Source organism: Lichenostomus cassidix, chromosome 2 (genome assembly GCF_008360975.1).
Source record: "Lichenostomus cassidix isolate B80296 chromosome 2, HeHo_3.0, whole genome shotgun sequence".
Taxonomy (NCBI): Eukaryota; Metazoa; Chordata; class Aves; order Passeriformes; family Meliphagidae; genus Lichenostomus; species Lichenostomus cassidix.
In genome coordinates this window covers 20,063,977-20,091,080 of record NC_139482.1, presented here as the reverse complement: position 1 = coordinate 20,091,080, position 27,104 = coordinate 20,063,977, and the positions used below count along the sequence as shown (strand labels likewise).

Here is a 27,104-nt window from a genome sequence, read left to right as displayed (position 1 = left end):
TTCAGAAAAATCATCTTTTCCCTGGGTGCACTGGCCTTTCTTGGGAGCTCCTCATTACATTTGGCTCTCAGCTAAAGGGAGGGACTTGTCTGTGGCTAGCACAGGTCTTTCCCATGAGAATTCTTTTTGTGTTTTATAAACAAAGATAAAGTTTGGGTGTTGTTGAAAACAGTGTCTCGAGATTTGGACAGTGCAGGCCTGGCCAATCAGGCCTAGGGGGAGGTTTCTGGCTGACCAATCTGGGTGACCTTTGAAAACTCTATATATATGTTGGATTCAAACAATAAAGTACTTTTTTCTGTGCCACGCTGAGAATTGGGGCTTTCCTTCTCTGCTAGCGGCTCAACAGCAACACTTGTCCCAGCTGAAGATTAGAGCCAGAATCTGTTTGGGTTTTGGGGTTCTTTTTGAAACAGGGACCTTTTGTTTTCAAAACCATAGCAGTCTCCATGTTTTCAGGCCATGGCTGAAGGTGCTCCTGGACAGTGACAGTCACAACAGTCACTCAAGTGACAGGCCACAGCGGTTGCTCTGGCTGAGCACTACGGAGAGTTTCTGTTCAGTTGTCTGTAGGGTGTTAAGGCTCTTTCATTTCCTCATGTTAACTTGTGTCCCTATTGCCCAGCTTGTTCACTATTCATGGTACAGAGGAAGCATGAAGGAATGTCTCTACAGCCCCGTGCATGCCAGGGCTTAAGGTTGCTGTATGGTACTGACAACAAAAATTATTGTATTTGCCTGGTAGGATGTTTTTTCATGAGTATTGGATTATGTGTCCTTCTACACCTCCTGGAAACAGAAACTTTAGAAAAGGGCCATAAATCTGATGAATGAAAGCATTCACGTCTGTTTAGCCAAGGTTTATAATAACGGGAAAGCACATTCAATATTTGGACTAAATTGCTCTAGTTTCTTACAGCATAAATTAAATGGTACATTAGAAAAAAAATAAAAAAAGAAGAAGGGAATATCAGTCTTTTCAGCGATGTTTTCAGACCAACAGATATTTTTGCAAGGAAATAATAGAAATTCTGTTTTATGGAGCTTTTCATTCTTAGTACAAGAGATATGCAGTATGAAGCCGTTCAGGCATCTGAATCTTCTCTCTATGCACATTCATTTTTCCTGTTAATGAAAGTTACACACAATACAGGTGTCTTTTTGCTAAACTTCTAGGACTTGATTCCATATTTCATTCTTGGCATGAACCAATACATAATTATCAGAAAAAAACCCCAAAACAAACTCACAAAAAAAAGACAAAAAAGAAAAATTCACTGTGAACTGAAACTTCTGTGAAAAAAAATACCTGTTTTTTTCAAGAGTGCCATTGGCTTACCACTGATCTACCTCTGCAGAGGTAAGTGATATTGCAGGCTGACCAGGCATCTGCATGACTGCATACTGGAATTGCAAGGGAAGGCATCGCAGTAAACACCACAGATGACAACCAGTAGTTTATGAATAATCCCCAGTGTGGTGCTGAGTGATGCTATTAGCTGTCTGTTCTTCATGTAAGAAGTAGTCAAGATCTCCATCAGCCACCGCCTCTGAGAGTCCCATAGCATTTTCCATAAAACTAGACTGATTGCTGTCATTTCATTTCCATTCAAAGTACACTCTCTGTGATTTTTATGGTTATACCGAGATGGAGTCTTTTCTGAAAAGGACAGTGGAGATCTTTTTGCATTTCAGGGGGACATATTTTATTCCCCTTTGGGGTTTGCTATGCAAATGTACATTAAATTTATTACAGCCTTACAAGAAACTTGCACCTTCTTCCATTTATGCATCTGTGTAAGTGCCAACAAGCAAAAGGCACTTAAAGGTTTACTGCAGTCCCAACAGCCGACAATATCTGAACATTTTATAGTGAGACACGGAAATGAGGCAGGTGGCCAAGAGCACATATGGCAGCAGTGACATAAACATATGGAAATTACACTTGAAACGTGAACTGGGTGGGTCATATTTACTAAAACAAACACTTTGGATTTTAGGGGCAAAGCATTTTCTAATGAGCATGATTATTGCATTTGTGTGCCAGTGAAGGCTTTGTGAAGTATAAGTTGTGCTCTGTTAGGAAGAAGGGCTGGGGCATGAGCACACCTCTAAAAAAACAACAGTCTACTAAAGCTACCAGTATTTCTGAATAAAGCATCTTTAATCCGTGAGACTGTTAGTTATGTGCTGTTTTGCTTTTTGCCTACTCATGGAACGAGTACATACTTTTGTGCCAGGGCTCACAAAGGCTTACAGCTCAATCTTGATGGCTTAAATAGAGCTCTGAGAGGGCTGGGCAGCACAACAGCGTCCAGGCTGGGCTTCGGGAACCCTTAGCCTCAGGAATGCTGTGTGACCTCTGCCTCTTATTCAGTGGGTGAATGGAATGAGCTGTAGCCCAGGACTTATACTGCAAGCACTTCAGTAGCTCAACCTTGTCAGCTTCCTTTGCTTGATTAAGCTTCAGTGAACAAAAGAAATTAAAACCTCAAGGAGCTACATTTAGATACAAACTGCATTCCTGCACTTTTGGTTGCCAACAGAATGAAAGCAAAGCACAATTTCCTTCCAAAAACCCGAGATCTTTAATAAAATATATAGGTTCACATTCTTCCTTGTAAAGTGCATTACGTGAAGTGCGATATTGACTACTGTGGATTGGGGTGGGATGATTACCTTTCTCTCTACCCATTGCTCATGTTTAGGTTTATCAGAACTTCCAGTGAAGATATTTACTTCTGCAGGACTGCAAGCTAAAAAGAATCAAAATTCACTGGTAGTTTTTCCATCCCCTAAGTGCTGAAGTAATACATTACAGATAATACCTCTACAATGTATCACTCACTTCCCATAGCAAAGAGGAAAAAGATACCCTTACCTGATACATCAGTGCAGAATTACAGAATATGAGTCGTGCTTTGGCCACTCAAGTTCTAAATTATCTAAATGGCAGGGATTCTGTCATCTTCCTCAAGCAACCTCGGCATTCATGCTGATACAATCTGCTGCTACTCAGTCAAAATTTTTCTCTGTTAACTTTTATACCATTGCTATTGTCCTGTACTACCTACATCATTCTCTACTGCTGGTAGCCCCATTTTGATAGTAAAATTGCTCTTAAAACACTGGGATTTTTGCCTGGCCTTTTATGTTACACATGTATTTGCAGATCCTGTCTAATGAATAATTATAATTTTGCCAGGTGCTGTCAAAAGAAGACTCTGATCGTGTGCCTACTGAAATTAATAGCAAAGGTCTGTTGGGTACAACAGTGCAGAATCAAACTTTTGCTAAAATCAAGCCTGCTACTATCCTAGTTGTTATCCCGGAGCAAGATCTTGGATGTAGCAATTTCAATAAGGTACTGTCCACACAAAAAAGTAAGTTATTGCTGGGATCATTGTTACAATAATGGCAGAATTAAGTCTTAGGCATGTGATTGCTCACCCAGCTACAGGGAAAACATATTGAACCTGTAAAGTTTGTGTCTTAAGCACAGGAGCTGAGATTGCTATCATGGGAAGCAGCAAAAGAGAACACATACATTATTTTTCTGGGTATTTATTTTGAACATTTGGCAGCCCTTTGTGAATAGTTAATATCATTTTCCCTGATCTTACTTTCAGAAAGAAAAGAAAGGTTCTTAGAAAGATTATTTATGTATACAAAGGGATTTTAATAGCTTATTCGGAGTATTTTGCCAGGCTTGCGACATAACATTAAACTTCCCCTCTCGCAGTCCCCGCGCTCACTCCGGAGGGACAACGAGAGGCAGCGGGGAAACCCAGCGCCTCTTTCCGCGACGCCGAGGATGCCGCTGCTGTCACCGCCGTGCTCCCCGGGCGCGCCGTGCCGGGGTTCCCCGCGCCCCCCGTACGGGCCACCGCCCTGCCACGTCCCGCAGCCCCGGCGGAAAGCTGCCGGCACTCGGAGCTCAGCCCTAGCAGAGGCTGCCGCCCGCCCTCCGCGCCCGCCGGCCGAGCTGCCCGCTCGCCGCCTTTGTCCGCGGCCACCGCCCCTTCCCCGCGGGCCAGGCGGGGCGGGGCGGGGCGGGCCGGCGGGGCGGGCCAGGCGGCCCCATAAGTAGGGGCCCGGGGTGGGGCCGCCGCCCTTCTTCGCCTGCCGCACAGCTGAGTTTCCCCGCTCCGCTCCCGGATTACAAAGCCCGCGTCGCCGCCGCCGCCGCCGCCGCTATGAGCATCAGCACGAAAAACTCCTCGTACCGCCGCATGTTCGGCGGGGGCAGCCGCCCCAGCACCGGCACCCGCTACATCACGTCCAGCAGCCGGTACTCGCTGGGCAGCGCCCTGCGGCCCAGCAGCGCCCGGTACGTGTCCGCCTCGCCCGGCGGCATGTACGCCAGCAAGAGCACGTCGGTGCGGCTGCGGAGCAGCATGCCGCCCATGCGGCTCCACGACTCCGTGGACTTCTCCTTGGCCGACGCCATCAACTCGGAGTTCAAGGCAAACCGTACCAATGAGAAGGTTGAGCTGCAGGAGCTTAATGACCGCTTCGCTAACTACATCGACAAGGTGCGCTTCCTGGAGCAGCAAAATAAGATCCTGCTGGCCGAGCTGGAGCAGCTCAAGGGCAAGGGCACGTCCCGCCTGGGCGACCTCTACGAGGAGGAGATGCGGGAGCTGCGGCGACAGGTGGACCAGCTCACCAACGACAAGGCACGCGTGGAAGTGGAGCGGGACAACCTCGCCGACGACATCATGCGGCTCCGGGAGAAGTGAGTGTGCCGGGGGGACGCGGGTTCTGGCTGCCGGCGCCTCCCGCTGCCTCGCCCCCGCCCTGTCCCCTGGCGCGGAGGCAGCCCCTGAGCATCCCGAGCGGTACCGGGCGGGCGGGAGGCTGGGCGGGGGGATTTGGGCGGCCCCCGCTCCCTCCTCACCGCTGTCTTGCTCCTTCCAGGCTGCAAGAGGAGATGCTTCAGAGGGAGGAGGCCGAGAACACCCTGCAGTCCTTCAGACAGGTTAGCGGTGCTGGAGGAGGGAGGGGCCCCGGGAGGTGGCGGCTCTGCCTGGGACGGAGGGTGGGATAGCACGAGTTTGCTTTCCTTGCACAAAGAGATTCCGTCAGTTCTCACGCAAGCCCTCCGTGTTTTCTTTGGGGGGATGCTGCGGTCTGAGGGGAGGGGAGGGAAACTATTGTCTTGCTTTATCCAAGTCTAGCCCGTTTTACAAAAAACGCCCCAACGTGGAATCACTTTCCGATCCAACAAAAGTGAAAGGGGGCCATCTGCTCGCTTGGCTGAAGGGTATTAATGGTTTCTATGGGATTCACCGTGGAATGCAGATACAGGCATTATGGCAAGTGTGGTGGCAGCAGATTGAAATAATAGATCCCTTTGTGTCAGAGGGGAGGGCGCAGTGGGCTGCATTCTTACTAAATGTGTAATGGTGCAGGCGTATTTCTAGCGAAATGTGTCTATTATAGTCCAGTTTTTATACAAAATGGAACTCCTTTTTGATGAATCACTGGTCAGTGCATTACTGGACTACAGTTTCAAATTCAAGGTTTTTCATGTGGGTGTTGTCTGCTGACACGAAGAAGACAGTATGTTCCTGGGGCGAGGTCATAGTCTCAAGCCTGCCTCCTCTGGGTGTCCATGAAGAACATGGAATTTAATTCTCTGTAAAACAAAGATGTTAACCTAGGAAACAAGTTATGTTAGAGTTTAATCTTTGTAGGATGCTGTGATGTTATGTGGATAAAGCAAAACCTACATGACAACCAGAAACAACTGTACAAACAGCGTTCAAAAATTCTTAAGCTCAAGTTTTCACTTGTGCAAAGCCAGCTTTCAACTTAGATTAGGCATTGTTTGGACTAGGAGATATTTAGGAATGTGCCTTCTCAAAACAAGGTCTCTTCCCTAAAACTGCTGGTATAAAACAGCATTGCTAGCATTCTTCCAGTCTGGAAGTGACTGCCCTTATCTCCAGGCAGCTGGGTACAGGCTGACTTTGTTCCAGAGCTCTTCACAAGCATTAATAGAAGTCACTATTCAGGAAATCACCACTTGATTGTCAGTGTTTCCCTGGGAAAGGCTTTTGACTGCAGTATATTTATTGTCCTTGAAGGAGAGCAGGTGTGTTCATAGATAGTGTGGGGAAACCGAAACACCTACTCCCATTCAGAGCCTGGGAATTCAGTCTCCACTGGTGTTCTGGGGACAGAAGTGTGAAACAGAGCAGTTTGAGATACTGCCTTATTTTAAGCTTCTGGGGTTTTTTTTGAGTGCTAAGACAATTTAACGTAGTGTGAAGTTCCATGAGGGAGCATTTAATTTAAGTTTTAGAGAACGTCATCTACTCTGATTCATTGCTGAATTCACTTGAAGGATCAATTAACTTAAGACTGGCTTTTACATGACCTTTTGCATTCAATTGGTATGCACTTTAGGCATGTCTGTATTTCAAAACAGTTGAACCTTATGAAGGCTTTAGACTTTAAAGGGAACTTGGCTTTGTGCATATTCCACACTCATTTTCCAGCTCTTCCCTGTTCTTTGGAAAGGGGTCATTCAGGAACTCAGCCTCTAGCAGATGTGTGCGTGCAGGACAGTCAGAATTGGATCTGTTTAACCACCTAAGCTGTGGCTTGTGCATAAGAAATACAAATCACTGTCTATGGAAACTCTACACTAAATCCACTAATGACAGAACTGGTGCATGCTGGTGTGTTTGATTTGAACATAAGTCATGCCTTGTTTTTCCTTACTGGCAAGGATGGAGTTAACATACAGGTTTTGAAACCTAAATCTGTTTCAGTGTATGTTTTATTCTTCTGAAAGTGAAATTAAGTTCATGGAGCACTGAAGCTGAAATATCCTGTTGTGCTTTCCATTTAAAAAAAACACAAAGGTTTTTATTAAATCATTCTTTTTTCACTGAAAAGTTGTATAGTTGTAAAGATTTGGAACACTTCAGCAGATACATCAGAACAGAAAAGTATCATATGTGATTTCACTAATGTGCTGAGGGGTGTACTGTATAAAATAAATGTGAAGGTTCAGTAAGTACTTTCCTTTGGGGCAGGACAAGCTTTACTTTTAGTGAGAAAGTTGTATACTGCAGCTTTGTCAGTGACTCTGGCAGCAAGGAATAGGTCCTGAACCTGTGACAAGACTAACAGGTCAGGTCGTGGCTAACATGAGGTTTGTCTGAAGTAAATATGGATGCTCAGCCCTGCAAACTGTGACTTGCATTGAAGAATCCCCTAGGATAAAACCAGTGTGTATTCCAGCTGCATATTTCTATGACTTGTAGTTGTTCATTCGGGCTACAAGTAACTCATTCATTTGTGGTTCTCCATACATCTACGAACTACGGAAATACTGAATCCTAATGATAGAGAATATATAAATGATAGCATATGGTAAAGTATATACCTTATATTGTGTCTTCATTTTAAGTTGCTTTCAATTTACAATAAGGTCCTGAAATCCTGTACCTATTCAGTTATTAAAAAAAAAATTAAAAGCCTTCACAGGGTGAAGATTTCTGTAAAATCCTGTAGAAAATCTTAGTATGTCTGGCCAATTGTGTAAACATGTTGGGTTATAGCCATGTAATTTTCTGCCAGAATGATCCTTGAGGGTTTTTGGGGGGAGGAGAAAAAATTAATTAGGAAATTCTTTCCCTGAACTGAAAAACAGAGCTGATATGAACTGTGGGTGTACAAGTGGAATTGATAGAGAAGTTATGGAATGACGCATGAAAGGGGTGTTTTGCTGGATAAAGTAAACAGAATAATTTTTCTGGAGCAAGGACCTTATCCCAGAGTAGGAGTGATGAAGAAAAGCTTTCTAGGAGTCTAAAGAAAACACTCCTTATTTCAAAGGTACCATAATAAAGAGAACTGCTGATTAGGCGTGCTTATGCTTTGGGCAATCCAAAATAGCTTTAGAGTAAGCTGTGAGAACCTGATATGTTAATACCCTGTGAGCACAAGCATGTGGCTGTGGATGTAACTACTGTGAAAGGAACAATCTTCCCCTTTGCAAACTAAATGCCCTACACATTCAAAATGTAAGAAGTTCCCAATCAATGTGTACTCTTAAGTTATGTTTTTGAACTAATTCAAGCTGCTCCCATGTGACCCTCATGACGTGTCTTCTGTTATGCTCTAAATGAATTTTTGCTGTAGATTAACACTATCTCCGTCTAGCAAAAGGTGGAGTCTTTGCCAGCACTGTGAGGGTGTAGGCAGTGATGAGTAGCTCAATTTGTGTTTATGCTCACACCTTCTTTTTCTCAAGGGAGATCTGTTGATTTGCATTAAGTAAATGCTGCAGTTCCTATATGTACCTCACCAGCTTTACAAGTATGCTTTAAAACTGTGGTCTGTGGATCTGAGGGGCTCTGTGCTTACTCACGAGGGAGTCCATAAGTTAAGCCCACTGATAGGCATAAAGGCATGTGTGTTACTGTTCTAAGCCCCACTGAAAAGAAGGGAAGTTTGCAAATTGCAAGACTAACTTTCTTTCAGTGTAGTCAAGCTAGAAGCACTTACTGCTAGCTTCTGACTCTAATACTTGTACGATTTACACCCACCATGATCTGTGTGCTCTTGATCATGCTCAGCAGCATGTCTGTAAAGATGGTATAATCAACATATGCAGATAGTTTGCAAATTCCCAATAAAGGTGCATATGACTGTTTAAGGGTAGGAAATGGCAAAAAGGTTTGTTACAACTTTTGATTTCCTATTGTCTTGTCAAAAGCTCAGATGTAGCATCAGTCTGTATGCTGCTGAACTTGCTGCAAAAGACTTTTCTACATCAGTTTTGTAAGATTATGCATCATTCTTCTCTCTGGTCAGGATGTTGACAATGCCTCTCTGGCACGTCTTGATCTTGAGCGCAAAGTTGAGTCCCTGCAAGAGGAGATTGTCTTCTTGAAGAAGCTTCATGATGAGGTAAGCTGAAAAATAAGATCTGTGTTTAGATGCAGACTGTCTAGCAAGGAAGCTTCTTGCTGGTTTTGTCCCAGAGTCCCCACCTGTATATGTTCTCTGTGCTTTTGTGCAATAATGATGAGTGTCTGCTTCTCTCTAAGGAAATCCGAGAATTGCAGGCCCAACTCCAGGAACAGCACATCCAAATTGATATGGATGTTTCTAAGCCTGATCTTACTGCTGCCCTGCGTGATGTTCGCCAACAGTATGAAAGTGTTGCTGCTAAGAATCTTCAGGAAGCTGAAGAGTGGTACAAGTCCAAAGTAAGTAAAATGTATTAGGTACTGCAACTAATTCAATTTAACACCTTTGCTGTAGCACTTGCTGTTCCCTTGTCTCTCTAATGGACATGAACATAGCCATGACACAGTCTTTTTTAAAATCCTAGTCTGGGAAAGGTACAACTGAAAACATTTTGTGCCCTAACTATAGCATCAAAGTAATGGGTGCATGCTGGGGAGTCGTTCCTGTGCTTGTACCTGAAAGCAGATGTTGGATGAAGTACTGGAGAAATGAGGGAAAAAATAGTGAAAAGATGGGAAATGTACAGGGTGGGGAATGAATTCTAATATAACAAATTAGAGAGGCATATTAAGAGTAATGCTAATATTTAAACATTGCAGGTGCTAACCCTTGTTGTACTTTCAGTTGCCCTCAACTGCTGTGTCCACAGAAAGTGTGTTTCACCATTTCTGCTGAAGTGTTGTGCTAACCAAATTGGGGCTTTCCAGTTTGCAGATCTCTCTGAAGCTGCTAACAGGAACAACGATGCCCTGCGCCAGGCCAAGCAGGAAGCGAATGAGTACCGCAGGCAGATCCAGTCTCTCACCTGCGAAGTTGATGCTCTTAAGGGAAGCGTAAGTAAAAGACAGCAGTTGTTCTTCTTCCTTGCAGCTTTAAGCACTGCACTGCAGTTTGATTGTTGAGTTTAATGTGGATGCAGGTGATCTGCCATGCAGCATATTTTTGAAAAGGATGCATGGGCTCAATTTGTGTGCATGCACAATGTTGTACTGGCTAGATTGATACACCAAACTAGTCTTACTTAAGCTGTAAACAATGAGTTCATTCTCTTGCTGTAATATTCACTGTTTATTTTGCTGTAATATTCACTGTTTATTTCTGAAAGTGCTCATGCCTCGTCTGTCAGGTACGGGTTAAGGTTTAAAAAAAACCTGGAGGAACAGTGAAAGGGGCTTTTTTTTGCTGTTGCTAGAACCTGACTGCCTTAAAGACAGGCTTGAAATGCATGTAACAGTGTTTAGCACACTTGCAAATCTTCTTTAAGGACTGTCTGAATGCTGACTTGAACTGCATGTGTTGGGCTTACTGTATAGGATGGCTTTACCACCTGGTAGAACAGAGATGTGACATACCTCAGATCATGTAGCAGAATAACCCTCCTTGATTTTGCAAAGGGAAGATAAGGAGATAACAAATCTGGGACATGTCTGGGCATTTTCAGAAGGGATGCTAGTGTAATGCAACTTTTATAAATATGAAGGGTCTATAGGGTGGGGAAGAGTGACTGAACTGTAGCAGTGCTTGATTTCACTATTCTCTTCCAGAATGAGTCCCTGGAGCGCCAAATGCATGAAATGGAGGAGAATTTTGCTGTTGAAGCTGCTAACTACCAAGACACTATTGGCCGTCTGCAGGATGAGATTCAGAACATGAAGGAAGAAATGGCTCGCCATCTCCGCGAGTACCAGGACCTGCTGAATGTAAAGATGGCTCTTGATATTGAGATTGCCACCTACAGAAAACTGCTGGAGGGTGAAGAGAGCAGGTAATCACATGCAGACACTTTTCTAAATGCAGTAATTAGTAGAAGTTACTTTATGTCCATGTCTGATTTTATGAATTTCTTTTTTCTTCAGAATTAACATGCCTATTCCAACCTTTGCTTCTCTGAACCTGAGAGGTAAGCTGTTTCTGCTATTTCAGTTTAGACAGTTGCTCTGTCCATTAGCATGAGGGTTCTGGATAGTTCCTTTTATGCTGGTTTTTGAACTTACATAATTGCAGTTGGTTGTGAATGCACTTCTTGGATCTAACTACAGTATTTGCAATTACTTAACCTTGGATGGTAGGAGCACTTTTTTTCCTGGACACATATTTTTAAATATTGGTACATGGCAAGTGATTAGTTTGGATGCCTGCTGAAAGTGCTTTAAAGGGGCACAGAGAGAAAATGTTGAAGATTTGGCTTATTCAGAGCAGGAGACTTCTTTGTATGCTAAATTGGGATTCTGAAAGTAGACACTAAAATCTGTTACCTCATTTCTCTGGGGAGGCACTTCATCCTAGACTATTGGTAATAATACATCTTCTTCTGCAGAAACCAACATTGAGTCTCAGCCAATGGTTGACACTCACTCAAAGAGAACACTTCTAATTAAGACCGTCGAAACTAGAGATGGACAGGTTGGTGGTAACTTTATTTCTATCACAGCTAGTTGCCGTAAATTCTTAAGCTTGCCTACTGCTTACTGCAGCTTGTATGTGGTAGTAAGTATTGAGTAGAACAGCAACTGGCACTCCAGGCTGTATGACTGAACATACAGCTATAGCAAACAGGATTCTCGGGGGAAAAAAATCAAAATTTATTTGACAGTAAAACCTTAAGTTGCTGACTGTTACCTGTATATTGAGTATTTAAGTCCAGCTGAGTTCAAAAGTTCTCAAAAGATTTCTGTAGGAAAATGGGGCAGTGTAAACAGAGGTGCTTTACTTGCTTAGGATAAGGTGCTGTTGTTGGTCTAAGTGAATCAAACTTAAATGGTTTCTGAATGCTGTTTACAAAGCAGAATTCTCATAAGTGAGAACTGATGCTCACTTTTTAACACTTTGGAAGTGGCTGTTCCACTTCTAACTCTTAAAAAAGCCACAGCAGTCTTCCTACTAAAACTTAATATGTTTGTTTTTTGTTAGGTTATTAATGAAACTTCCCAGCACCATGATGACTTGGAGTAAAGCTGAAGTGAAGAAGCATACTTATTAAAGGAGAAATTCTTACCAGCAAGATTGAAAAAGTCCATGTCTTAAAGGAAGAAACAGCTTTCAAGTGCCTTTCTGCAGTTTTTCCATGAGCGCAAGATGATTATGCTAGGAAATAGGTCTTAGATCTTGCAAACTGACTCTCCCTGAAGGATTAGAGTTTACAATGGAGTCTAGTTTACAAATAGCAATATCTTGTGCTGCAATACTGTTTTTAAGTATCTGAATTCAATAAAACTGCTTTTTCCAGCACAGTATGAGCAACCTGTCGCTACTTCAATAAATCTTTGGAAAATGGCTCTTGATGTGTTCTAATTTGTTAACTTCATGACTTTCTGGAAAGCCATAACAACATAATGCTGGAATTGTTATACGGTTGACATCTCTAGTACTGGCTGTGTGGAATGCTGTTTTTTTCAGTTTAACTAGATAAACTGTCTTACTCATTTACTGCTTAGGTTTTGGAACCAATTAAAATGGATTATAACTGGCAGATGCATAATGTATTATGATATTTCTTATCACTTGAATAAAATGATACTTCAAGCTAATAAAAATCTTGCTTCCATATACTAGTTAACTCAGTTACTAGATGTAAGAATGCCTGAAGTACCTTAAAACTTGGCTTTATAAAATGCAGTAGTTATGTAGCAGAAAAGTAGTTCATGTGAGCCCTTATCTCAGACAGCACCTTGCAAAGCTAACAGCTGACTTGGTGCATTAACTTAATTTTCCAGGAAAAACTAGTTCCCAAAGCTTTGTTGGTATTACAGAAGCTAAATGAGGGCTTTGGCTGGAGTGGGGGGTTAGGAGCAACTAACTTGCCTTTTTGCTGACAATTCCAGTGTTTAAACCCTTTTTTAAAATAGAGAGCCACCATGCTTGGTGCTTTCTGCTTAACATCAGTGTAAGGGCAGCAGAATGGGACCAAGGAAGCTTCCCTCTGCCGTGCCATAGTGTTTCAGGAGGCAGAAGTGGAAGGTTGACGTGCTCTGTGAGTAGCTGAATTTTCTTTTGCAGAGCAACATACTACTCAAATTTTAACACAATCAAGACCTACAGTACAGCCCCATGAAAGTGGCTGCAGTGTTCTGTGTCACTTCTGTAAAGCCTGCTTGTAAGCTTTTACTGAGGTATAAATTTTCTGGAATGAGTAAATGCAAACTGGAATTGTTTGGTAAATATGAATAGCATTCAGGGTAAGGTTAGCGCTTCCATATTGTCCAAATACTCTCACTAGCACTTGGGAACTGATCTATGAGAAAAACTTAGTTACCTCCACCTGATAGGGATGAGAACCATTTACTCCTTTTCCATCCATATTGTTACTTTTGCTCAAGCAGGTGACTAACCGGATGCAGTGCAGGCACAGGAGGATGTGTGGGGGCAGTAGGAGTCTGCTTTTCTCATCCTAGTTGCTGGCAGCACCAGGTTAGGAGACCTGCAGCCAGGACATTAAAGAGGGAGGTGAACAGTGCCTGGGATGTGCTGAAATCCTCTGCCACTCCAACATACAGCTATCCTGCAACCTGAAGGCAGGGGCAAGGAATGAGGGCAGATTGCATCTTTGAGCCACCCAGGGAGAAGTGCTGAAGCTGCTCTTCACAGCAGAAAAGCACCTAAATTTTCAAACAAGGCATGGTGCTGTTCTTACCCCACTTTTCTCTAGTAAGTATTCAAAGAAGGCTTCAGCCTCCCACTTCCACTTCCTGTCAGTCCAGGGGGGAATTTTCTCTTTCTTACACCAAAGGTGGGCTGATGATACATTTAAATCCATTAGGCTGGGATATGTCCAGCTTGGTGCTTTATGTGCTTACCCAAGAGAAAAGTCCTGCAGCTGGGCCAGCGTTTGTTCTGGTGACTCCTTCCTACAACAGGGCCAGAAGTGACTCTGAGGGAGTGCCTGGACCCAAGGCTCAGCCACAGCTTTTGCCTCAGCAAAGCAGAACAGATTCAACCTGGTCCACCATATGGTGGGTAGGATAGTCTCACTAGAAATTGAGAGTGAACCCAGCCTCTTTCATGCTGCAGAGGTTACAGACACCAGGTTTTCTACTACCTTTCAACATCCAGACTGATAGAAAAAAGCATAAATGAGCTTGCATGGGAAGTCTTTTCTGTGATAATGACAGTTCTGGGCATGTGTAATATCTCATTTTGAACACTATAGGCACGGGTGTCATTAGCCTTTCAGGACAAGTATGGAACAAGGGGCTGATGTCCTGCCTGTTGCAGACTGCTTAAGTCTTTCACTGGATCTCGGTATTGAAAAAGTTGAGCCAATCCTAAATGTAATTTCTTGCAGCTAAAGCAAAGTGAGAGCCCTGGTTTGGTGGTATCTGGTAGCATGTGGGCAGGGAGAGCCAGGTCCTTTAGGGGATGGTGGGGACCCTCAGTGGCTCTGGGCAGAGACCCACAGCACAGTGTGCTTTTTGAAAGACACATTGACCTCTGGAGGTTGGGATAGCCTTTCAGATGTTGCTCCCCCTCTGCCACCAGCTACCTGGATCAATGCTTGCTCTTGCCTTTGATTGCTTCACTCAGTAGATAAAAGAAGTGCCTGTCTCAAGCACTGACTGCAGCAAAGGAGTTATTCCTGGCTCTTCAGTGTTTGAGGTTACTCAGAGCACAGAGGAGCATGTGGCAGAGCTCTCAGTCCTGAGAATAAATAGAAAAATAAATAAAAATAAATAAACCTAGTTACCAAGGGGATAGGAAGATTGCAGGAAACCTCCAAAACCTGCACTCCTGCGAGTGTGAGTGCACCCTCATGGTGGAGAGTGGACAGTGGCTGTGTAAACTTCTCAGTGTTTGATCTAGGGGCACCAGCCTTATGCTCATATATAATTACTGAAAGCTGCTCAGTGCTGAGCCAGCAGCTGACCTCCAAACTGTATTTCACATCTTAATAACTGCAGGCAGCAGCTGCACAAGTGAGGCAGCCCCCACCCATGGCCAGGCTCTTGCCCTGCCCTCCAGTGAGCCCCACAAAGCTGCTCCTGTGAGCTTACATAGGGAGTGCCTCCAAATATGTGAGCTGTTCCCACAGTAAACAATATTAATCCCTCAGAAAACTGACAATCCTCATATTTAGCTTATTTTGCCTCATGTAGCCAGAAGCTTGTTTTCCTTTTTTTTTTTTTTTTTTTTTTTTAAATAATCTTGCAAAACAGAGAAACTGTTAGCAGAGACTCCATATTCTAACCCCCTGGAACATGTAGCTAATGCAGTTCTTCTGCCATCCAGTTGGTCTGCTTTAGTATACAGTAATTATACTTTTCCCTCCCCTCTTCCCCTTCCCTCCCTCCCATTCTATTTTTCTCTTTTTTTCCCTCTCCTCTCCTCTCTCCTCTCTCCTCTCTCCTCTCTCCTCTCTCCTCTCTCCTCTCTCCTCTCTCCTCTCTCCTCTCTCCTCTCTCCTCTCTCCTCTCCTCCCCAATATTTAATTTCAGCACACTTATCTGGCTCACAGAGTGCTCACAGTTCTGTCCCAGCCAAAGGCTCTGGGCCCTTCTCTCCTCCCCTCCCTGTGGCACCTCTTTTCAGTCGTTACATCTGTAAATGAATCCGGTTCTTTCACTGACACTATACTGTGCTGGGTGCTGGGTGGGAACGCCTGTATTTTTTTAAGTGCACGGAGGAAATACCTACAAGGCTGCTCTGAGGTCCTGCATGTTTAACTGTGAGGTTAAATCGCTCAGGACACTTTGGCTGAGGGCTGCTGGCAGCATGGTGGAAAGCCATCCCTCAGTGCTGGTGGTGGGGGCTGGCCTTGCTGGGCCTCAGGCTGCAGGGTGCTGCCCCACGGGCTGACAGGGGCTGGGAAAAGCCTCAGAAACACCCAAGGAACCTTCAGAAAATTGCTTATAGGGACCTACTCATCCCAGCTCGTTGGGAATCTTCCCAGCTGGGGTTTGAGCCAAATCCCACCAGTGTAGGCCCAGCACCTGTGATGAGAGCCTTCACAGGGCTCACACTCAAAATCCTTTCTGCAGGTGCAAGATTCCAAATGTAAGTAGGTTACTGGGCGCTTTGAGACTGGTCTGTTTTCCCATTAGCCATTTAACCATATCCTGTACATTCTCAATCACCTTTGGGCACCCATGGAGCATGGAGACACTTGTGGCTGATATCCCTGTCACAGGGCTGCTGGTGACAGTCACCAAGGACACAATGCTGAGTGGAGATCACGTCCTGCTGGAACACACCTGGAGTTGGGAGGCTCCTGCTCCTGGCCAGGGCTTGCTTAAGCCAACTGCTGCAAGGGAAGGCATGCAGAGGATATAAATTCCCATACTTGGAGAGGATGAACAGATAGATAGAGAATTTTGCTGGTGCCCTAACAAGTACTGGAGATTTTAATTATAAAATCCTTTCACAGGGGAAGGGAAGACTGGATATTACAAAAAATTTTAAAGTAATTTGCATACAATAAACTGCTATAAGAGACGTTTACTGGAGTGCAGTCATGCATGCAGAACTAGGAGGTGCCAAAAATAAAATTACATCTTCAGTCTTCATTTGGTCCCTTTACGTTCATGCCTAATCCTACAGATTTGAGCTGCAAGTTCAGGGACCTTATCCAGCAGTGAGCATACCCAAAAGCACTTTAGGAATCACCACTGCTAGAGCGTTTCAGATCCCCTGCATGTGTGTTTCCTCAGCTCATCAGTTTCAAAGAGTCTGAATTTTTAATTTCCTCTAGAGTACCCTCTGCTGTTCTTCATGGTCCTTTGCAATGCCACTGTGAGAGGCAGGATATTGTCAGCCCAGTTTCAAACATGGGGCCATGGAGCACAGCAATTAAGGTCAGAAGGGGAAGCCAAGCTCAGTGGTCCACAGGGATGGTGGTTAGCACTGTGTACTTTTAAGGCACTTGCTGATTTCAGGTCCAGGTACTTTCCCAGTATGGATTTCAGATCGAGTCCTCACAAAACGAAGCTCACACATTATGGCATACCAGTGCAAAGCACAGTTCAAGTGAAATTCTCAGCTTCAGCCAGGAAAGCTTTTGCACAAACATGGAAAAATCCCTTTCTCCAACAGTGTAGTTACCTTAGCCATAAGACTCTTTTCCTATCCACAGCATATTGCAGCCTTATTCCACTTTCCCTCCTCCTGCACTAAGGGCAGCAATGCTCTGGCTAGCAGGTCCCCTCCCAACCCAATCCAAGGCCATTCCCTAGGCACACACGCTGGCCAGAGGGAAAAGTTGCTTGTGGGCTTCCTGCCACAGCAACCAAACTCATTGCTTCAGGAAAGGGCAAGGCCACAGCAGCCACATCTCTGCACAGTGGTGTGTCATAGTTTCCGTACAAACGCCTCAGCCTGACATTTTGGGAGGTTTCTTTTCCAGAGATGTATTGCAGCTGTCTCCCTGTGGTGGGTGATGTGAACTGCAAGGCAAAGGCAGCCTGCATGGAGCGTTTCTTCTGGCTGGTGGATCTTGCCTGCAGTGAGCCATGCAGTATCGATGGTATGGCTGCAAAGGGAGAGACGCTGCTTTCTCCAAGCTCTGTCCTGCAGTTATTCTCTGCTACTGTCTGTGAGACAGGAAGATGTCTCAGAGTTGACAGCATATAAATACGTTTCAGGATGGAGAAATGTGGTGGGTTGAACTCGGCCAGTAGCTAAGCACCTACAGAAATGCTCGCTTCTTTCTGTCACTCCCAGTGGGACGGGAGAGAATATAGGAAAAACAAAAGAAAATATGTGAGTGGAGATACAGACAGTTTAACAGGTGAAGAAAAAAGCAGGGGAAAACTCCAGGAAAAATAAAGCAATCGCACACCATGCCCCACATCCAGACAAAGGCCCAGCTGGTCTCTGAGCAATGGCTCACCTTGGAAGCCTTTTTCTTGCTTTACCTCAGTCTTTATTGCTGATGATTGAGCTGATTGAGCATGACATTGCATGGTATAGAATATCCCTTTGGCCAATGCAGGCCATTTGTCCCAACTGCTTTCCCTCCTTGTGTCTTTCCACCCTCAGCCAGACTTGTTGATGGGTCAGAGTGAGAAACAAAGAGAAAGCCTTGATGCCTTGCAAGCACAGTTCAGCAACAGCCAAAACATCGGTGCACCGCCAAAGCTGTTTTAGTCACGAATCCAAAGCACAGTAACCCCAGGGCTGCTGTGAAGATAGTGAACTCCATTTGGGCCAGACCCAGTCAAGAATTTTGCAGAAATTCAGATGGGGGTGTGTGTCTCTGTACCTGGCAGTGGGGTGGAAGCCTATACAAGATCTGAGAATGACCCAGATTCAAAGTCCATATTTTCCAAATTAGGAGGAGGGTTTTAAGCCCAGATCTCCCAACTCAAGACACCTTATAAATTTCATGGATGTCCAAGAAATGTCCAAGAGCTAGAAGATCTCTGCCCTTTTATACAACCAGCTTTATAATACATAGAAAAGTGAATAATACAGAAAGGTTTTGCTGTCTGAAGCGCTTCATGTGCAGATAAAGTTTCCATTCCCATCCCTAGCTATTGTTTAAATACTGAAAATATATCTTCACTCCCACTTACTGTAAACCCTCACAGTCATATTTTTAAAGTTTATTTTGCAAATTGGAGATGGTAATTGCCAACATACTTTCTGCTGCAGCAGTCCTTCTTTGATGATGCACGCTGGGGTGCATGACAGGTTTGCTGCCCCCGGCTTTTCCCCTCAGCCCTTAGTGCCCTGCAGCTGGGTAGCTGTGGAAGTGTGTTTCTGTACCACACAAAGTACTTTCCCTGACCATTTAAGCTGAAAAATACTGGATTGTGATCTAGGATGTGTCTGGAGTGGGAAAGTCTTGCCTTGGTAAGGTATCCTTCTACCATGACCAAATCCTGTTCAGTATTCTGTTACCTTCAAAATTAAAAAGCTTTTTCTTATATTTAAACAGAATTTCTTGTATTTAATTTCATGACCACTGCCTCTAGCCCTTCTACTGGATACCTCTGAGGAGAGCCTGACTTTGTCTTTGGTATTCCGGTATTTATACACATTGATGTGATCCCCCTGAGCCTTCTGTTCTCCAGGCTGAACAGTCCCAGTTCTCTCAGCCTCCTCTACTCATATGTCAGGTACTCCAAGTTCTTCATTGTCTTCACGGCCCTTGGCTCAACTTGTTCCTGCACATCCATCTCTCTCTTGTCCTGGGGAGCCCAGAACTGGACATGGCACTGCAGGGCTGTGCAGAAGGGAAGGATCACCTCTTCCAGAAATCTTAGCTTCATTGTACCAAGTTATACTGACTGGTCATGGAAAGGATGCATGGGAAGTGGTGGCCTGGCAGATGGGAGGGAAGTAAAGCCCAGAGCTCTACAACAACATATGAAAAGACATTTTGGGTCAGGCCAGTGATCTGCCTGGCCTCCTACAGAGCTTGCTGAGAATAAGGGCCTAAGAAACAGGGCTCCAGTCCCTGGAAGAGTCTGGATTTTCAGGCAAAGAGAAATTCAGGGGCTTTTTGAGCCAGTGACTTTATCGAGACAATTGATAAAGTCGTCTGACTGGAGTAGTTTTATATTTTTAGCTTTTAACAGAATGTATTTCATAATATGGCAGTATACCAGGGAAGAACATTTTCTTTTGATTATTTTATCCTTACTGTCTGATCATTTTCTTAACTTTCCAGGAGTTCTTGTGTTATGAAACCTGGTAAATAATCATCCTGTGTTCAACCCCCTCCATGTTATCCCTCATTTGACAGATTTCCCTTCCCTGGAAGTGTTCAAGGACAGGTTGGATGGGGTTCTTAGCATCTGGTCTAGTGAAAGGTGTCCCTACCCACAGCAGGAAGGTTGGAACTAGATAATCTTTAAGGTCTCTTCCAACCACTTCTGCATGTTTCAACATCTATAGAGCCATCTCATCAGGAAGTCATCCTGAAACCCTAAAAATCCTCATCACTCTACTCTTCATTCTAGTTCTGCTATAATCTACTTAAAACAAGGTGACTAAGAACATGTGATCTTCAAAACATGTGCATTGGAGCAATACAGAGTGACATAATGAGAACTCCCATTTTGTGCTCAAAGTAAGTAAAAATATCCTAGCTACTTTTTTGATCACAACTTAGGATTGGGCTGATGTTTTCAGAATGTTACCCAAAGTGACCCAAAGATCTATTTCCTAAGGACTAATAGCTGTGAGTTATTTTTTCCCCCTACTTTGCCGTCATTGACATTAAATTTTCATTCCCCATTTGATCACCCATTTATCCAGGAAAGCTATACTCTTCTGTAGCTTTGAGTTCAGCACTAACACTGATTGCCCTTCTTTCTTTTGTCAACCTGCTGGACAGCCTTGGTTAGATCCCTGGGGAATGTATTGAATGGTGAAGTCCAGTGTGCCAATACTTGTGGCAGCCCACTGACAGCTTCCTTCCACAGTGAAGACTCTCCATTATTTCTGTCATTTCCTGCTTTCTAGCTTAAAACAGGGAGAACATGACCTTTGTATCTCTTAGAAATCTGAGGTGATTGTTATGGAAAAGTTTTTGCCAAAATCTTCCATCTGTACCACCCTTACCCACAAAGCTTGTATAATCCTATTGATGTTTTCACTACATCCATGAGTGTGACTTCCCCAGGAAAAAATGCATGTGGACTCCAACTCAGTACAACTGCTCTCACAGTTCCACCTGATGTTGCCAGGTAAAAATGTTAGAGGTATTGCTCTCTAGATTTCAACATCACCTTGGAGCCTCTTTTTAAGAGTCCGAAGTTATACTGACCATTGTCTGCTCCTCTGACACCAGATGTGTTGCAGCTCACAAATCAGCATTTTCATGCTGAGTTGCTGCAGAGCTGTTTGATGGTTGCCATCCTGCCTTCTCCTTACCTGTCAATGTATTGATTTGTTTCAAAACCTTTTCAGTTTGAGATTGTTCTCAATCTGTCTCAGGGGGCTCCTTCACCTTTTCCTTAATGAGCTGCATTCATCTAAGTTTTTTTTTTAATTTTTGCTAAGTAATCATTCTACTTCTTGAATACCTCACTTGAAGCTGCACTGAATTTCTGGCACACATCATGGTTTGGATGTGTTTTAAAGTGGTTTTTTTATTAGCAACTTGCCTTTTGATTCAATTTGATCCATCTAATTGAAGAAGATCTACTTTTCATCTGCCACATTTTCCTGGGTTTCCTATTTGGACATGAATTCTGTCAAATTCTAGTAGTTCCTTTCACTGTCATTTTAAATTTGGGTGGTGTTTTTCTGTGAGATTTTTTGTTCTTCTTTTCCTTTCCTTTTCCCCTTCTCCTCCTTCTCCTCTTTCTTGAAGGCTTTCCAGCATGATGGTGGGTAGTTCTCAGTTTAATACGGTGTCATGGTTTAATCTCAGCTGGTAACTAAGTGCCACACAGCCATTTGCTTGATCCCTGCCTCCTCACCCTTGGTGGTGTGGGAAGAAGAATCAGAAAAAGGTAAAACACATGGGTTGAGATAGGAACTGTTTAATAATTTAGATAATGTAGAAAATATTGCTACTACTTATAATAATTACAATGAAAAGGAAGACTACAAAAAGAGAGAGAAATAAAACCCAGGAGAAAAAAATTATGCACAATACAATTTCTCACCACCCACTGTCTGATGTCCAGCCTGTCCCTGAGTTGAGCTAAGCCCCTCCTGGTCAATTCCCCCAGCATAAGTCCTGAGCATGAGGTTCTGTGGTGTGGAATATCCCTTTGGCCAGTTTGATCAGCTGTCCTGCCTTCTGTTCCAGTTATCTCCTCATTTTCAGAGCACGAGACTCTGAAAAGTCCTTATCTCACTGCCAGGATTATGCAGCAACAACCAAAACATCAGTTTGTTGTCGACATTATTCTTATATGGAATCCAAAACACAGAACTATACCAGATTCCAGGAAGAAAATTAACTCTATCCCAGATGAAACCAGCACATAAAGTGCCTCAAAAAATACCTTTGTGTCTAATCAGCATTTTAAATTTTTTAGCTTCTAGGGTTTCTTGCATTTTTTTGGTTTGGTTTTTTTTGTGTGCGTGTGTGACATGCAACTGGTATATCCTTTCCACCACTGACCTCTCCACTTTCCTCACAGCCTGTAAATTACTTGTCTCTCTCTGTCCTTTGCAAGATATGGTTTTAGCTTTACTCTTCTTTAACCCATTATTCACTAGCCTTTTCCCGTGTAGGTAGTAGACCTCCTATGTACTTAACTGAACTTGGAGCAATTGCTTTGAACCTCACAGCATCTATTTCACACATGAAGAAAAGCTTTCAGATGAAAGTTTTTCACTTTCCCCCAACTTTATTAGATGGACTAATAAAACACAGGACCTCTATTCACAGACCGTGACTTACAGTCATCAGATAAACAGACACTGTAGATGCTCTCCCCATGGGCTGACAAGGAACGACTTAAGAATCAGGGACTGTCCCACCTCCCCAGCCAGGGAACAAGACAGGCTGCTGTGGAATGACAGATGGAGCAGCCCCAGACCAAGGTATGAGGCACCTCCATGGGGAAGGAGATGCCTGACGTAGAAGGTCTACTCTGCTCAGGAAGAACAAGCAGATGAGGCCATTCAAAGCCTCCCATTCTCTGGCGCTGGTCCTCACAGCAGACTGTAACCATATCAGTATCTGCTGGAGAAGGAGCACAGCCTTGGAGGTTCCTGGAGAGCATTAATGAAAATATCCAGACCCAAGTGACAGAGGAGCCACCAGGGAGAGGTGCCCTGTTGGACCTCACACTTATAAAGAAGGGAAGGCTCCCTGAGGATGTGAGAGTCAAAAGCTGCCTTGACTGCAGTAACCAAGAGACAGTGGAGTTAAGTATCCTGGGAGAAGGAAGACCTCTCAGGGCAAAGACCAAGGGCCAAGACCAGGATTCCAACCCTGACCTTTAGGAGAGAAGACTTTGGCCTCTTCAGGGATCCACTTGGAAGCTTCCCATGGAATAGAACCCTAAAGAGAAGAGGGGTCCAAGAAAGCTGGTTGATACTCAACAATCACCTTCCTTATGCTTAAGAACAAACCGTCCTAAAGAACAGGAAGTCAAGCAAAAATGTCAGGGAACCTGTGTGGATTGATAATGAGTGTTGGGGTGGATGATACCACCTCAGGAGCTGCTGAGGAGCTGGGTGGTTCCAACACAGCAGAACCCCACTGGTGGAAGCCTTCTTAGTCCTCCCCCCTGGAGAACACGATGGTTCCTCCCCAAATTATGTAAATCCCCCCCGCTGTAACCTAACCCTTGATCCCATGCCTTCCTCCTCCCATTGGTTGTGGTGTTCCCCCCGCCTCCTCTCCCCTGACCCTCCAGCCGCCCCTTTAAATGTAGACGGCTGGGGTGTCTCGTTCTCTTTTTGGCCCTGGAACCCTTCAGAATAAACTCTGGAACCTCCGGCTGACTGAGCGCTCTGAGTTCTTTGTCTCTGGTAACGCACGAGTTATCCAACTCCGTGGGTGAGTGAGAATATGTGCCTTACACCGGCACGGGTGTGAGAAGGGCTTTTCTGTACAGCACCAGGCAGTGCTGGCTGGAGTGATCTCTCGAAAAGCCATAGAGACACTTTCGGTAAACGCAGAGGCCTGGTTCCACCCCTCCTCCCCCTCCGCGTTAAATGAGTTTCTGGAAAAGCTCAGACCTCAAAATGAAGTATGTAGAAAGTGGAATTAGTGTCAGGTAACCTGTGACACTAGCAAACAGACATGGTTAGGAAAGCCAAAGCCATCCAGAGTTGAGTCTGAGAAGGAATGTTGAGTGCAACAAGAAATGCTTCCATACATATATAAGGGGCAAAAAGAAGACTATTGAAAATGAGGGTCTGCTGCTGAAAGGAACAGGCATTCTGGTGACACAGGACACGGACAAGGCTGAGGTACTTAATGGCTTCTTCATCTCACCCTTTGCTAGAAGGACACAATTCAGGAATCCCCAGAGACCAGGGTGAAAGACTGGAGCAGGAAAGATGTACCTTGGTGGAAGAGAATCAGGTTAGAGAACACTTAAACAAACTGGACATACATAAACCCCTGGGCCCCAAGAGGATGTACCACTGAGTGCTGAGGGAGCTGGCTGATGTCATTGTAGGGCTACCTTCAACTGTTCCTTCCCTTGCTTCTGATGGTTCTCATATTTCCATGCAAAATGACAGTCATCACAGGCTTCTTGCAATAGATTAGTGTCCCTCATGTTCCAAATCATCAGCCTCCTGTTGGAGAGTTGCACTTCACTGCTTCAGACTTAGAGATATGTTGACATTAAGGTAAAGCATTACCTGGGTAAAATCCTACACTAATAAATTCTGCATTCTGTGGTTTGAATGGAGCCTGCTGGAGCTGTTATGAGGGTATGAAGGAGAAGCAAAAGGTGGTAGAAGTGCTGCAGGATGAGAAAAGACAGATTGGTTTAGAGGTTATAAAGGTTTGGAAAACCACTCTTTTATGCATGAGACAAAGCAAAGTACTGAACTGGCCTTCTACCTTTGTTCAAGCTCCTTTCCACATACACAAAGCAATTTCAAATAGAGGATTTGCTTTTCATCTCTCAAATATTATTTCTGTTCATCCAAGAAGCCCTTCCCCAAGTGCACTGTATATCACTGGGGACCTGCTCTACACTCCAAATGTTTTTTTCATGTAATAAATACTTGACATTTAGAAAAATCGCTTCTAAATTTACACAGAGCAGAGCTCACAGTTTGAGATTACCCTCTAAGCACCCTGAAGTGCCAGGCGCATAAATAAATATCTTTGCAAATAGATTCTCATTTATTGGTTTTGCAAGAGTATTTTCACTTCTTGGAGATGGGTGATTACTACAGGAGGAAAGAAACACTTTTGGTTTAAATTAAATAGTAAAAAAATGCAGGAGAAAGGCTGATCAAAAATGTTAAATTCTTTCCCTGATCTTTTGATGTTTTCTTTTTAATTTTAATTGAATAGTAATAGTGCCATATGTCTAAACTGTCCAGTTGTGCTTTATGTCATAGCCAACCAAGCATAGATTAAGCTGTGAAACAGCAGCAAGAGATAAAGTGCTGTTTTCAGGGAGACACAGAAATGCTGTCTGTCTGCAGGTCATGCATGATCTCCATCACACAGAACATAAATAGACCTCAAGATGTACTATCTACTCCCATAACACTACTGGGAGATGACCAAGCATTACTGTCCCCATTTTAAAGAGGGAATAATACAGGACTAGGTGCTTTGCCATAGAGAAAGCCAGGGATTGCTGTCTACTTCCACTACATAAAGACTGAAAAGTTCCCCACAAAGGCATCCTTCCATCTGAACTGCAGTGGCTCATCTCATTTCCAGGTGTGTGGAAAGCAAGAAAAGATACCTGATGGTCATGAATTGCTTGGCACTCCTTCTCCTTATCACCTGTGGATGGTGCCTGAGCTGCATCACAGAGTACTGATGCAGTTAATGGTGCCATGCAAGGATACAACTTTAACCAGTGAGCAAGGTGATCTTTTCACTTACTTTTGCTGCCAAAACCCCAAATATATTGTTCAAACTGTCTCTCTGCTGTCAGGGGACTGTGATGGATGGGACAAAGGGCTTGATTCTGACTACAGAAGGCAGCCCACATGGTTACCCTGGGACAGGCTGGATAGGCCAGGCTCTTCAGTACAGACTGAGCCTTAGCAGCCAAAACCACAAGGGACCAGGGATAATTGGACAGGTGCTCAGAGCCCTTGAGCCCAGGGCCTTCAGCTCAGGGACTGACTGTGTTTTCCCATTAAGCCTGTGAGTCAGTAGCAGTGATAACCATGATGATTCCAGACTTTGGTTTTGGTCTAGGTGTGCCAGACTTGTTTTTTGGCCAAGTCAACACTTCAGTGAAACTAAATTAGTTTGACACTTTTTCTCACGAAGGACAGATGAAACCATGTGGAACATATTGGGGGGGTGGCTGGGGGGGTTTCCCTGTTAGCACAAAATCATGCTTGTACTACTGCTTACCTCTTTCTGAGTGTGGATATCCAGATTCAATGCATATGCTGTCCAGTCAAGCTTCATGACATTCTCTTCCTAGTGTTGTGTTACACTGAGAACTGGCTATTACTTACCTCCAGGTTCTGGTTCTGTCAGGAAGATCTCCATGGCTCTGAAAGTCCCTCAGACTCAGTTACTTTATGCCTTGCTAATGAATTTATCCAAGCGAAGCAGTGAAAATCCCTAAGTGAAAGCTGTTTGACTTGCACTGCTAGATTGACAAACTAAGCTAAAGCCAAAGTACAATCGGATTAAACTACTTTTGATGTGTCTATTCAGGGCTGCACAGCAGTTCGAGTACACAAATCCAATACTGATTTCAACAGTGAAAATTTGATAAAGAGCTTTTACATTCTGATTAACTTTTTGTGACTGTGAAAATTGTTTTAGAGGTCAAAGAAATTAAGTTCACTACATTTGTTTTTCACAAAGATTAATCTATACCTATTCTCTTTCAGAGAATCCTTATCAACCTGATCTCATTATATGCTATCTCTAAGGGATGTTAGACATTCTGCTACTTAGCTAATATTTCCCTGCTCGTGAGGTGTAATACCACAGGGTAATGATCAGTCCTTGGCCAGGCCGTGGCTGTGTATCAATAAGGTGGTAGCTCAGCCTGGGGTTGTACCTGCATTTGCCCCACTCCCTCAGGATGCAGCACTGAACTATGGCAAGCACACTGAACATGATGGCTCAGCTAGTCACTCTACACTCTCTCCATAAACCAGGCAATCTAGGGCAGGATTTATCACATGTGAATGTAGACACCTAAAACAAGCCGGATGAATTATACTACACTTCTCTCCAAGACCATAAAGGGAACCCACAGTGGTGACTAGGAACTGTAGTGATGACACCTGCAGTCAGTTCCATGGAAACCACCTTTGGTGTCAAAATGCATCTACTTCAGTTCACTGCTAGACTGCACAGCACTGAACTCCTCAGCTGGGCCACACTCCCCTCTCTTCTTTTTCTTTTCCACTGGTCTGAGGTCACTTTGCAGTGATCTCTCATCTCAGCTGATCTCTCACTGTCTGAGTTTTAAAATTAATATCCTCAGCAAATCATTCGGCTCCTGCAGGGCACATACAACACAATCAGTGTAATTACTTCATGTCACACCTCAGTTGTCACTTCACTTTAATGGACTGCAAGTAAG

The 27,104-nt window shown here is 44.0% G+C and overlaps 1 protein-coding gene across 1 annotated transcript; it reads left to right on the top strand.

Moving 5' to 3' along the window:
- The first annotated feature begins 4,097 nt into the window (after nucleotides 1–4,097).
- Nucleotides 4,098–12,269, top strand: VIM (vimentin). Its single transcript, XM_085050601.1, has 9 exons — nucleotides 4,098–4,738; nucleotides 4,921–4,981; nucleotides 8,836–8,931; nucleotides 9,072–9,233; nucleotides 9,702–9,827; nucleotides 10,539–10,759; nucleotides 10,851–10,894; nucleotides 11,312–11,397; nucleotides 11,905–12,269. The coding sequence occupies exons 1-9, from the start codon at nucleotides 4,197–4,199 to the stop codon at nucleotides 11,944–11,946; spliced, it is 1,380 nt and encodes a 459-aa protein (XP_084906727.1). The 5' UTR covers nucleotides 4,098–4,196; the 3' UTR covers nucleotides 11,947–12,269.
- Nucleotides 12,270–27,104: the final 14,835 nt, after the last annotated feature.

What these genes read in the sequence shown, in the direction of transcription:
- VIM (XM_085050601.1), top strand. Translation starts at nt 4,197, where the DNA reads ATGAGCATCAGCACGAAAAACTCCTCGTACCGCCGCATGTTCGGCGGG. An exon ending in TGCTTCTCTGAACCTGAGAG is followed by an intron (nt 10,895 to 11,311) that starts GTAAGCTGTTTC and finishes CTTCTTCTGCAG; the next exon opens with AAACCAACATTGAGTCTCAG. An exon ending in TCGAAACTAGAGATGGACAG is followed by an intron (nt 11,398 to 11,904) that starts GTTGGTGGTAAC and finishes GTTTTTTGTTAG; the next exon opens with GTTATTAATGAAACTTCCCA.